The 13,655-nt window shown below is 44.9% G+C and overlaps 1 protein-coding gene across 3 annotated transcripts in view; it reads left to right on the top strand.

Moving 5' to 3' along the window:
- LOC127571393 (ubiquitin-like modifier-activating enzyme 1) overlaps positions 1 to 13,655 on the top strand; it is a 258,873-nt gene that overhangs the window by 99,813 nt on the left and 145,405 nt on the right. For all 3 annotated transcript variants that reach the window (XM_052017709.1, XM_052017710.1, XM_052017711.1), the window contains exon 17: positions 4,250 to 4,445. In XM_052017709.1, the coding sequence (XP_051873669.1) occupies positions 4,250 to 4,445 (196 nt within the window). The remainder of the gene's footprint in view (positions 1 to 4,249; positions 4,446 to 13,655) is intronic.

The following is a 13,655-nucleotide window of genomic DNA, read 5'->3' as shown; positions in this document are numbered from 1 at the left end:
GAGGAGGTCGTGGGGAGTGCAGCAGAGGGGGTGATGAAAGGGGAAAGTGAATGCAGAAAGGAAGCACAGGAGGAGTGTGAGGGGATTTCTGAGGGTAGATTGCATGGAAGGAGAATGGGTGGGTCTGCAGAGGTTGAGGGTGTGGGAACAGGAGATCGGAGGGGAAAAGTGTGTTTAGTGAGTTTGGGAAAAGAGGATGCAATATGCAGGAAGGAGGGGGAAGGGTGAGGGTAATGAGGAGGAGTGTCTGCAGTGCAGTGAGAGGGGCGGGTGAAATGCTCTGGATTTGAGGAGGATCAGAGTGCTGGGGATTTTGGTGAACGAAGGCCGAGTTTGGAAGATTGGTGGACTGAGCAGTCATAGCCTCCCCCTCGAGAGCTGTCAAACGTGCCAGCGTCTCCAGAACGAACTAGCTGAAGGAAACACAAGTCAAAAATACTTGGCTTCCCTCGGCCTCCCTCACTGTAAGAAAGATCTCCTGTTGGGCTGTCTGCCCATTTATGGCCTCACACTGAAGCTGAACAGGGTCTGCTGTTAGCCCTGCAGTTTCTCTCCCCCTCTGAGCTTCGAACTAAGAAATTGTCTTAAAAAGGTAATAGTTTCAACCTCACAGTTTACTGAAGGGATTGTTTATCTCATCTGCTGACAGCAAGTTAAGTAGGTGGAACTTCAATAAACAATGTACCTGTCAAACAATAGTAATTCTGCACTTTTGATTTGCGAGCATTTTTCTTCCCTCCATCTCAGGTCCTTTGCTTACATTTTACTTCCGTGTTTATCTATTGTAGTGAATGGAAAGGTTTCACCAACATCCAGCTGGACGTAGGCTTTTAAGATCCTGTGCCTAGTCCAACGTAGACCCTAAAGATGAGACCATAAAATATAGGAGCAGAATTAGGCCATTCAGCCCATCGGTAGACAAGTAATCCAGTGTGTATTTCACCGTGGGATGCCAGTGGGAAACATTCTCACTTCCATGATGCCTTTCTTCGTGGGCACAGGAATCCCCAGAGCGTTACAGCCAATCAACTATTTTTGAAGTAAAAATCCATCTTGTAGTGGAGGAAACTTGGCAGCCAGTTGGTGCACAGCAAGATCCCATTTAGCTTAGCGGGGTGAGGCGAGATGGTGTCACTTGAGCTGTGGCCTTGTTTGCTAACTCTCGCTGCTGGGACACATGGAGAAACCAGCTGTTTAATTCCCAGAGACTCCTTTTCCTTGGAGTTTCTGGGAATTCTTGCTCCAAGGAAACCCAGGAGCATTGGCTGCTCCCTCAGTTAGTTGACAATCTGAGTCAGAAGCCCATTGGTTTGAACTCCAGTCCCGAGTCTTCCACATTTACCAAGGCTGGTGCTCCAGTGCAGTATCCAGGGAGCACTTCACTGACATTACAAGTTCGCTGTTAAAATGGTCTCCAGTCCTTCGCTCTCAGGTGGCGTAAACAATCCCACACCACAATTTTGCAGAAAGATTCCTCCCTGCTTTCCTCACCATTTTTTCTTCCTCAGCATCATTATCTGCTCATTATGATATGGCTTGGTGCACTTGCTTTGAAAAAATACCCTGCACTACACCTCAATTTAGTCAGGAAATTATTGCTTAAAAGAAACACTCAAACATGGCTCTCTAGTCACACAGTTTGAGTTCCTTCCATAAATGGCCTTTGGAACAGAGGCAGGATCCCACACAAAATAAACTGGGAGCAGTGGAGTTTGAAAAGCCCGTCGAACGAGGGCTGTTATAGAGAGAGCCCCTGCAGAGAAGCTTGAAGGAATAATTAAGCCCTTCTTAGCCCCACAATCATCACCATGGATTCATGATCATCATCACAATCTGTGCCAAACTTCACAAACTGCTTCGGTGGGGGTTTGAGCTTGTGGCTAAGGCAAGGGGCCACCAAGATGGTGCGGACTCAGTGGACCAAAGGACCTGCTTCCATGCAGCAGCTCTCTATGACTCTTAACAAAAACTCACCATTTTGCTCAAGAGGGCAGGCACAGTAGTGTAGCGGTTAGCGTAACGCTTTACAGCGCCAGCGACCCGGGTTCAATTCCAGCCACTGTCTGTAAGGAGTTTGTACGTTCTCCCTGTGTCTGCGTGGGTTTCCTCCGGGTGCTCCGGTTTCCTCCCAATTCAAAAGACGTATGGGTTAGTGGCACCAGAAGCATGGCGACACTTGAGGGCTGCCCGCAGAACACTCTACGCAAAAAGATGCATTTCACTGTGTGTTTCGATGTACATTTGACTAATAAAGATAGCTTATCTTATCTTAAATCCTTACATGCCTCCTTACCTCCAAACCTTTCTTAAGCTCCAGAACCATCTGAGATTTCATTTTTGTATAATATTTTTATATTTCCTTATGAAAAAGATGGAGGCCATTCAGCATGTTGAGTCTTTGCTAGCTCTCAGAGCAATCCCATCAATCCCATTCCCCCACTTATTTCCAGGTCACCTAACTGTCTCATTAACACCCCCCTCCCCGATTCTCCTTCCACCCTCCTGCATGAGGGGCAGTTTACAGTGGCCAATTAATCAGCCAATCGGGATATGGGAGGGTACCAGAGCAGCCGGGGAGAACCAATAGATTCACAAAGGAAGCATATACAGGGTGGCACGGTGACACCGCCTCTCAACGCAAGAGACCTGGATTCAATCCTGACCTCAGGTGCCGTCTGTGTGGAATTTGAACGTTCTTCCTGTGACCGCAGGGGTTTCCTCCGGTTTCTTCCCACATCCCAAAGATGTACAGGTTAGTGGGTTAATTGGCTGTTGTAAGTTGCCCCTAGTGTGTAGGTGAGTGGTAGAATGTGGAAGGATGTTGGAGAATGTGGGGAGAATAAAAAAAAGGATTAACGTAGGGTTCGTGTAAATGGGTGGCTGATGGTCGGTATGGACTCAGGGGGCTGAAGGGCCTGTTTTTGCCCTGTGTGTCACTTTGACTCTGACGCCACACAGACAGCACCCGAGGTCAGAATCGAACCTGGATCACTGGAGCTGTGAGACAGCTGCTCTGCTACAGCGTCACTGTGCTGCCCAGATCTTTGCACTCCCCCAGTTCCAAGTTATGGGTCTTTGCCATCCTTCACTGCTCTGTGGTGGCCATTCCTTCAGCTGACAAGGCCCTGAATTCCCTCCCTAAAATCTTCCTCTCTGTGCCTCACTCCTTCATTAAGGACCTCCAAAAAACCGGGCTCTTTATCCAGGCCCTTAGCCCTTCATCCTAGCATCTCCTCTCCAGCGGTCCTGTGAAGTGCCTCCATTTATGGTACCGTGTTTGTAACTGAATGAAAGGCAAAGAGTTGGAGGTAAGAAGGAGAAACAAAATCAGTGAAATAGCAGGATGACGTTAGTGAAAGGTAAAAGGGAGAGTGTGGAACTGACTTAAATGAAGTGTAAAAGCTAGATAGCACAGTCCATGATGGGCAGGAAGCAGCAAACAGATTGAGCACTACCATCATTTGCACCGAACTGCTCCTGTAATTTAGGTCCTTTGAATTCAATAAAACCAAATGTCAGAAGCAATTCTTAATGTGCAGTGGCTGCTATATTGAGTTTTAATGCACGTGATGATACGTATCCACCCTCGGGAATTGGCATTAAGCCACATTTCAACATAGCTTGAAATCTATGAAAATCAAATAAAAACTGTGGATGTTGGAATTCTGAAACAGAAACTGAAAACGTGGGGATCACTCAGCAGGTCAGGCAGCATCTGCAGAAAGAGAAACAGAGATAATGTTCCAGGTTGAAGACCCTGCATCTTTGACCCGAAGCATTAACTCTGCTTCTCTTGCCACAGATGCTGCCTGACCTGCTGAGCATTTCCAACATTTGTGTTTATTTGAAAGCAGTTTAACTGGGCCTGGTTAGATGTGTCACAGTCCGGTACACCAATAGGAGGGAGCGTGCTGTATGAATTTAATTGGATCTTCTAAATGGGAGCCAATCTAAGAGCCACTGCAGCCAGCAACAAGATATTGAATGCTGGTTAATTAACACCGAAAAGACCATAGTTTTGGTGGTGGAATTTGCCACACACTGGATTCATTCGGAGCATTGGACTAGAGAATGTGAAAACTTAAAGGACCAGACACACATTTCATTTACCATGCTGTTAAGATTGTAACTATTTCCCTTCACATCCAGCTGTTCTCAGCTTTACATTTCACTGTACACTGTAATCTTGCTTGTTTCTTGACTGGAGCCTGGACACTAATGGTAACTGTCTCCTCTTTACATTGAACAGAGGCCCTTCTTTTATGGATCAGACAAAGACACTCCAGGAAGGTCAGGCTTTGGAAATCCTGGAAGGTGTTTACAAGAGTCTGGTTACCGATAAGCCCAAGTCCTGGGCGGACTGCGTCGCCTGGGCCAGGAGACACTGGCAGACACAGTACAACAATATCATCCAGCAGCTCCTGCACAACTTCCCACCCGGGCAGGTAATAGGTTGAGGCTGGGGGTGGATTGGAGACAATAGAGGCTGTCTGGGACATTGGAATCACTCAGTGTTTCAGCACTGCAATTGAATAAGAGTAATTGCTCTGGGAGCAGGGAGGAGATTTTTATATGGAGGCTTGTCACGAACTGAACAGTGTTTTTGTAAGATGGATAACAGATTTTTTTTTTCCCTTTGTGCTATCAGGGTTACCTAAAGGTAACATGTACTGCAGCAGTGTTCATCATGCCATATATTCTTAAACAAAACTTTAATTGGAATTTCTTCCTCACTGTGCTTGAGAATTCATTTTAAGCACTTGGCGAAGGGCAGCTAATAGGTGCCCTTTGACCTCTTCACACCTTCCAGCAGAGGCAGCCTGTGCCTCACTGCACACTAAAGTCAGGTTTGAGGTGGAACGTTGGACTTCTAAGATGAAGGGGCCAGCACTCTAACCCAAACACACCGTCTCATCTGCACTAGGAACTGGTTAGAACATGGAACACTACAGCACAGTACAGGCCCTTCAGCCCATAACGTTGTGCCGACGTTTTATCCTGCTCTAAGATCTATCGAACCCTTCCCTCCCGTATAGTCCCCTATTTTTCTACCATTCATGTGTCTATCTAATATTCTCTTAAATGTCCCTTAAATGTCTTAAATGGTTAAAGGGCATTGCGGTTAATTGGGATTTTCCACCTCGTTCTTTCATTACCAGTTCATGACTGAGTCATAAAATCGTTTACTGAAGTGAAAATAAATTTGCATTCCAATTTCTCCAGATCTTTTCCTCTCTTTTGTCCTGAATTGGACAAAACTGGGTTTTGTTGTCAAGTCTATTGTCATGTGCGCAAGTAGGGTGAGGTACAGGTAGAATGAAAAACTTGCTTGCAACAGCATTGCAGGCACGTAGACTCAGACAACACACAGAACATAAGTTATACATAAATTATACAAGATGGAAAAGAAAAAAAAGACTGTGCAAAACAAGACATTAGTGTAAAAGAAACACAACCAGAGACAACTGTATGGTATGCAAGAGGTGGTCCGTAGTGTTCCATTGCTGAGGTAAGATTAGGGTTGTGCAGGTCGGTTCAAGAACCTGATGGTTCTAGGAAAGTAGCTATTCCTGAGCCTGGTGGTGTGGGACTTCAGGCTTCTGTACCTCCTGCCTGACGGTAGCAGCGAGAAGAGGGTATAACCTGGATGGTGGGGATCCTTAATGATAGATGCTGCCTTCTTAAGGAGGAGCCTCATGTAGATGCTGTCAGTGATGTGCCCTGTGATGGACTGGGCTGTGCCTACTACTCTCTGAAGCTTCTTGCGTTCCTGTGCGTTGGAATTGCCTTACCAGGCCATGATGCACAATGCTGTGAACCTGATTCTATTGATGCTCCCATAGACTCAATCCAGTAGCCTTTCATAATGTAAGCCAGGAGTGATCACCAAGTTATCATCACTCTTTCTGGACAGTGGTCAGGAACAAGAACCTTGTTTCCATTTTCTCATCTGGAAAGGATATGATCGCATGAGAGAGTTCTGAGGAGATTTACAGCCATGTTGCCAAGGTTGGAGAGTTCAGTTATAGGGAAAAATTAGCTAGGTGAGGAACAAAGAAGATTGAAGAGAGACTTAAGTGAGGTGCATAAAATCATCAGAAGAGTAAGCAGGGTAAACAGGAAGGACCTATTTCCCTTAGCAGTGAGGTCAATAATTAGGAGACATAGATTTAAGGTAAAAGATTAGAAGAAAATTGAGAGAAAATATTCTCACCTATAAGAGATGTAATGCCTAGGACCATCTCATTGATGTAACAGTTAGTAAAACACTGAACATAAAACGCTTCAGCACAGGAACAGGCCCTTCAGCCCACAATGCCTGTGCCAACCATGATGCCAAATTAAACTAAATCTCTTCTGCCTGCACATGATCCACGTCCCTCCATTATCTGCATATTTATGTGTCTATCTAAAAGCCTCTTAAATGCCACTATCGTATCTGCTTCCACGGCCACCCCTGGCAGCGCATTCCAGGCGCCTACTACTTTCTATGTAAAAAAAAAATTTGCCCCCCCAACATCTCCTTGAAACATTCACCTCCCCCCCCCCCCCCCCCACCTTGCCCTCTAGTATTTGACATTTCTACCCTGGGAAAAAGACTCTGACTATTGGCCTTATCTACGTCCTTCAATTTTATATAGCTTTATAAGGTTACCCCTCAGCCTCCGAGATTCCAAGGAAAAAAAGTCCCAGCCTCTTCAATTCCCAGTAACATCCTCGTGAATCTTTTCTGCACCCATTGCAGCTTATTGACATCCGTCCTATAGCTGGGCGACCAGAACTGCAGGCAATACTCCCAAGTGTGGTCTCGCCAACAACTTGAACAATTTTGACCAGTTTGGATCTAACGTGCCGGGTATCAACCTGTGATTTCTTTGATTCTTTTCTGGATCAAGCCCATTGTTGTCAATTAATATACCCGTTAGAGTGCTGAGTGGTATTACCTGATCTGGTTGCCTTGGGCTTTGTGGACTGTATCCTAAGTTTCCCCATCCTGTGCCCTCCCCAATCATCCCATGATACATTTAACAACTACACCACTGAGGGAGCTGTTGTTCAGTTCCTTGTTGTGTTTAAGGGTACTGCACAACTCTGCTCAAAACCCAACGAGATTTGGCGTTGACTGAGCAGTATTACTTAGCAGGCGTGATGTGTGTCATTGGCACAGGAAGGTTGCTTTCCTGCGCCTGGGTTTATAAGACTTTATTAGGTAATGTGTAGTCTACTGTCTATACCTGGTCTGAACCGTCTGACCCTGATACTGAGTGCTCCGCGTAAAAAAACATCGAATTTGTCAGAACTATCGTTTCTTATCTTGATGAGTGGAAAGCCTCCTCTATGAACCCCCACACCTCCCCTCCCCCAAGCTTCCTAATGAATCAATTTATTTTGGCAAAATATCTGGGCAAGAACAGATTTATTACGAGCTGGCTGCTTTTACAAAATATTTGAGAACTGCAGTTAGTATAATATAAACCTTAACGCGGAAAAGCTGAGATATTGTGAGCAAATGCTTTGTTTTAACAAAAGGGGTGTTTGACAGCTGCTAATTTGTAGCTGCTAAATTTTAAGCAGTCTTGGAACATGGAATCTTATAACAAGATAGAAGCTATTGGCCTCTCGTGCCTCTCTCATCTCTTTATTGAAATACCCAATTAGTCCCACTCTTCCTAATCACTTTCTTCTACTTCTTGACACTCTTCCTAAACGCTGTGCTGCCTTTAGATCAGAAAACATCCCTATCTGGCATTACATTGGCCTGAAATTGCTTACTTTGCCTGGAGAAGCAGTTGTTACCAATGGACCGGAGAAGTTAGCCTGGGATCCATCGAGTGACTACATCCTCCAGGGCTGGGCATAAGCTGACGACACTGCTGTGTGCTGTCCATAGAGTCATAGAATTGTACAGCACAGAAACAGGCCCTTTGCTCCATGCTGACCAAGATATCTATCCAAGTTAGTCCTGTTTGGCCCGTATCCCTCTTTTATCCTTTTTTATCCATCTACCCGTCCAAATGTCTTTTAAACATCGTAATTGTACCCGCCTCTGCCACTGGCAGCTCGTTCCATATACCCACCACCCTCTGTGTGAAAAAGTTGCCCGTCAGGTCCTTTTTAAATCTTTCCCCTCTCACCTTAAATAGGCTCCCCTACCCTTGGAAAGAGGCTGTGACCATCCATGAGTTGATATCCAATTCTTCTTCTCCCACCACTGCTTCCCATTCTCACAGAAAGATGACCCTGTTCTGTTGTTGGACCCATCCCTCATATACCAACATACATTTAAAGTAGCTTCTCAAGAGCATTATTAACCCAATACTTATAAACAGTCATTAGGACAAGGTGAGAAAAAAGCTTGGTCAAAGAATAGGGAGGGTCTTGGAGCCAAAGAGATTTAGGTTGGGAATTCCATGGATGGGTCTGGACAGCTGAAGGCATGGCTGCCATTGGCCATGGAAAGAAATCCAAGCAGGCACAAGAACCCAGCACCCTGTGAACACAGAGAGATCTTGAACTGTGAAACACTCCAGCAACAAGAAGAGATGGTCGTCCTTGCAAGGAAAAATTAATAACCTCAGTAATTTAAAAGGTATTTATTTGCCTCTCCTAACAACCCTTCTCCCTCTACCTCAGTGTGACCCACTTAACTATCGTGGAGACAAATATGTCCGTGCCAAGGTGGAGTTGCAGTCCCAACAGAATTGTAGCATGAATCCAACTAAAGTAACAGAGATATTTCATTCTAGCCCTTTCATCATATTACTCATGCCTCTAACACATGCACGCTGAGTCAGTGCGGCTGTTAAAATGCTCATTTTCTAATGAATGGGAGTGCTGAACCAGCTGGAGAGGCCTACTGTATCTGCCTCCTGTAAGCTGTTAGACTCTGGCCTGTTACAGCATTGCTTTAGGGACAGGACAAGTAAAGGTTAATCCAGAATGAAAACAAGAGGCTTTCTCTTGGCACGTGGGCCATCAGGGCCTGCTGTGGATAGACTGCAGATTTAAAAACGGCATGTAATTCGGCAAAAAAAAGGTCTCTGTGGACCTCATGCCTCCTCCCCGCCAGCCATCATATCCCAAAACAAAAACGTAATTGGTTTGTAACTTGTGAGAGCAGACAGATGCAGAGACAGAATTCTTGCAGTTTTGAAAAAAGTCCTTTGTCCTGATGTGGGTTCTGTTTTCTTTTTTAAAAAAATGTGAAAGTAGCGCAATGAATTTTTACTTAAATCCAAACCTGAACTTGAAGCTGTCTTTTTGCAAAGCTTATTTTTGGATCAGGCAAAGTTACATTTTTGAAAAGAAACTTATTTTAGCAAGACTTTTGGCTTCATTGGTCGTAACTGCCTACCCACAACTTACACATCGCAAACAGGGTCATTAGGTGTCACTTAATAATCTTTAGTCACCTTATGATTAGTTATGCTGACTATGTTTATTCGTAGAGTTTATAAAACAATAAAATCAACCCATTTCCACAACCATTCACACACTCCACCACCAACATGCAGTAGCAGCAGTTTGTACCATCTACAGGATGCACTGCAGCAACTCACCAAGACTCCGCAGACAGCACCTTACAAACCCACCACCTCTATCAGCTAGAAGGACAAGGGCAACAAAAGCATGGGAGAATCACCACCTGGAAGTTGCCCTCCAAGCTACACACCATCCTGACTTGGAAACATATCACCGTTCCTTCACCGACGCTGGGTGAAAACCTTGGAACACTCTTCCAAACAGTATTGTGGGTGTACCAACACCTCAAGGACTGCAGTGGTTCAAGAAGGCAGCTCACCACCACCTTCTCAATGGCATCTAGGGATGGACAATTAATTGCTGGCTCAGCCTGTGAAGCCCACATCCCTTGAATGAACATTAAAAAAAAGGTTAACCTTCCAATAGATGGATCTAATTAAGGATAGCAACACCAAGCCCAATTGCCCTGATTCTTGGAGGCAGGGGTGAAAAAGTAATTTAAATTTCTTACTGGAATGGTTATAACATAGTGTCAACCACTTTCTTACCAGTACACAATGATGGCCCCTGCCGGCTTGCGTTCACCTGTGAGTTTGTCGAGGTTATTCATTCACACATTACCTCAGTGGCTCCCCCTACAGCTTCACCTCGCCACCTGCAACCACCACTGCCTTTGCACCAGTTTATGATACCAACCTAAAACATTGACTCTGTTTCTCTTCCCACAGATGCAGCCTGACCTGCTGAGTTGTTCCAACATTTTCTGTTTTTGTTTATCATTCTCTTTGCCTTTCACTTCTCCATTAGGATGGCTTCTCTTGCCCTGACCACCTTGTACTTCTCCCTGCTTTCAATATGCTGGCACTTTTCCCTTTAGACCCCCGCTCCTTCCTTATACTTCCTTGAGCTCCATTCTACTTATTGTCTTTCCTCCCACCTCCCAATCTATAATGTGCTCTTGCCAAAGTGGGAACCATGAAGCGAGGCCAAGCAGTGATCATCTCCCAAGACACTGATTTCAACACATTTTCAGACCTACTGTAGAAAGGTGAAATGCAGGTCATTCAGGCCCTTAAGCGTGTTCTGTCAGTCAGTTAAGGCTTTACTGCTTTGTATTGTACTTTGATCTACCTGTCTCATTTACATAATTTTTCATATCTCTTCAAAGTAAAAACCTATCAATTTTATTCTTGAAGTTTTCAATTCCCATCTTTTGGGGGAGAGAGCTCCAGATCCCCACACTCCTGACAGCACCTGACTCTAATTTTAGCAGAGTTTCTCTCTTTTTTGGACACCCTCAGCAGAGAAAATCGCATTCTAATAAAACCATTAATCATCAGTACTCCCGTAATAAGATAAGATATCTTTATTAGTCACATGTACATTGAAACACACAGTGAAATGCATCTTTTGCGTAGAGTGTTCTGGGGGCAGCCCGCAAGTGTCGCCACGCTTCCGGCGCCAACATAGCATGCCCACAACCTCCTAACCCATACGTCTTTGGAATGTGGGAGGAAACCGGAGCACCCAGAGGAAACCCACACAGTCACAGGAAGAACGTACAAACTCCTTACAGACCGTGGCCGGAATTGAACCCGGGTCGCTGGCACTGTAAAGCGTTATGCTAACCGCTACACTACCGTACCTGCATGGAAATAAGGACTTAGACCCACCAATTCCAAGCTGACCATCAAGCACCCATTTGCACTAATTCCGCACTAATCCTATATTATTCTCCCCTCAAATTCCCTCATTTGATAATCTTGTGAAGGTTTGTCTGTGCAGCTTCTTCACAGACTTTCTCCTATCTATAGGCCTAATATTCACTAACCTCGCGACCCAGTTCAGCTCATGCTCCTTTGTTCTAATCTTCCTTCAGAAATATGGAATCTTCTTCCAAAATCTCCCAGACCTTAATCTGGGGCAAAAGAAAACCGCAGAAGGTGGAAATCCAAAGAAAAAACAGAAAATGCTGGAAAGACTCAGCAGGTCAAGCAGCATCCGTGGGGAGGGACACAATGTTAATGTTTCAGGTCAGGGATCCTTCATCAGAACTGGAAGATAAACGTGTTTTCAGTTGCAGAGAGGGAGAGGGGTGGAGAGGACAGAGGGAATGTCTCTGATGAGATGGAGACCAAAGTTGTCAAGGTAACAATTACTCTAAAAACTGACAGCTGGAGACAGAGCAGAAAAATGAATCAAATTAAACAGCAACATCCAAGAAGACAGAAAAAAAGGGGTTAACTGAAATTGTTAAGTTCAATATTAAGTGCTGAGGGCTGTCAAGTATCCAGACGGAAGATGAGGTGTCATTTTTCAAGCTTCTTGAGCACCTTTAGAATAATGCAAGAGACCAAGTATGAAGAGAGCAGAGTGAGAGTGTGACAGAGAACTAAAGTGACCTGAGACTGGAGGTCTGGGGATACCTTTGCATTCTGTATGGACATCTTTCTGCAAAGCAATCTGCAGTTGGCTTGTTGATTGTAGAGGACTTTACACTCTGAACACTGAATGCAATGCGCTAGAATAAAGAAGTGGGATTGAACTACTGCTTCACCTTGAAGGACTTTTTTGGGACTCTGGATGGTGGGAAGGGAAGAGGTAAAGGTGTAGGTGTTACATCTCAACCAGTTGAATGGAAAAGTGCCATGAGAAGGGAAATGCATGGTTGCTAGGGATAGATCAAGGAGTTACAGAGGCAATAGTTCCTTCAGCTTGCTAAGTAGGGAGGGTTGGGGAAGATGCATCTGGTGATGGAATGCTGATTGAGGTGGTGAAAATCGTGGAAGATGATCCGTTGATTGTGGAGGCAGGTGGGGCAGAGGGTAAGGATGAGAGGAACCTTATCCTTATCTGATGGGAGAAGAAGGAGTGAGAGCAGAAGTGTAGGAGACAGAGGAGACGTGGATGAGAACCCTGTCAGCTACAATAGAGAGAAAGCCACACTTTCTCTGTAGCTGCAACACTATATTCTGCATCCTGTTTTCTTTTCTCTACCTCAATGGTATTGGTACTGGTATTGGTTTATTATTGTCACTTGTACCGAGGTACAGTGAAAAGCTTGTCTTACAAACCGATCGTACAGGACAATTCATTACATAGTGCAGTTACATTGAGTTAGTACAGAGTGCATTGATGTAGTACAGGTAAAAACAATAACAGTACAGAGTGAAGTGTCACAGCTACAGAGAAAGTACAGTGCAATAAGGTGCAAGGTCACAACAAGGTAGATCGTGAGGTCATAGTCCATTCCATTGTATAAGGGAACCGTTCAATAGTCTTATCACAGTGGGGTAGAAGCTGTCCTTAAGTCTGGTGGTACGTGACCTCAGGCTCCTGTATCTTCTACTTGATGGAAGAGGACAGAAGAGAGAATGTCCCGGGTAGGTGGAGTCTTTGATTATGCTGGCTGCTTCACCGAGACAATGAGAGGTCCAAGAAGGGGAGGCTGGTGTCCGTGATGTGCTGGGCTGTGTCCACAGCTCTCTGCAGTTTCTTGCGGTCCTGGGCAGAGCAGTTGCCGTACCAAGCCATGATACATCCAGATAGGATAAGTTCAATGAACTTATGTATGGCATGATCTGCCTGGATAGCACACAAACAAAGTTTTTCATTGTGTCTTGGTACACATGACAATGGTAAGCCAATGCCGGTACCAGTTAACGGAAAAGGAATACACTTTAAAGACACTTGTGTGGAAAGTACTGCCATCAGAGCAGATACAATGGAGGGGAGAAATTGGGAAAATGGAATGGAGTCCTCACATGGTGGGAAGGACGTGTAATCGAGATGGCTGCCGGAATTGGTTAGTTACAGGGGAGTTTCCAAAATCTTTGAACCTGTCCACATGCCTTAAAAGTTTCTCCAAAATCTATCCATTAACATCCCTACAAATTCAACCTTCGAGGGATTCATTCAATGAAAGGTGCTGCTAAAATAAATGGTTCGTCATACTACCCGTCCAATAAAGGGGAGTCTGATTAGCTATTTGGAGCTCCTAGAATTCTGAAGGAGCCTGGAAGTGGAGAATGTGTTTCACTACCAGTTGTAAATATAAAATAAATCCAATTGTGTGTGCCAGGCTTAAGCAAGGCAGGTAGCATAGAAGCGTTCAAGGGGAAGTTAGATGAAAACATGGAGGAAAGGCTTCGCCCCTTCTCTTTCTCCTCCCC

This window comes from Pristis pectinata, chromosome 6 (assembly GCF_009764475.1).
Source record: "Pristis pectinata isolate sPriPec2 chromosome 6, sPriPec2.1.pri, whole genome shotgun sequence".
Lineage (NCBI taxonomy): Eukaryota > Metazoa > Chordata > Chondrichthyes > Rhinopristiformes > Pristidae > Pristis > Pristis pectinata.
Note: the sequence above shows the minus strand (reverse complement) of the source record. Positions and strands in the feature narration are given on the sequence as shown.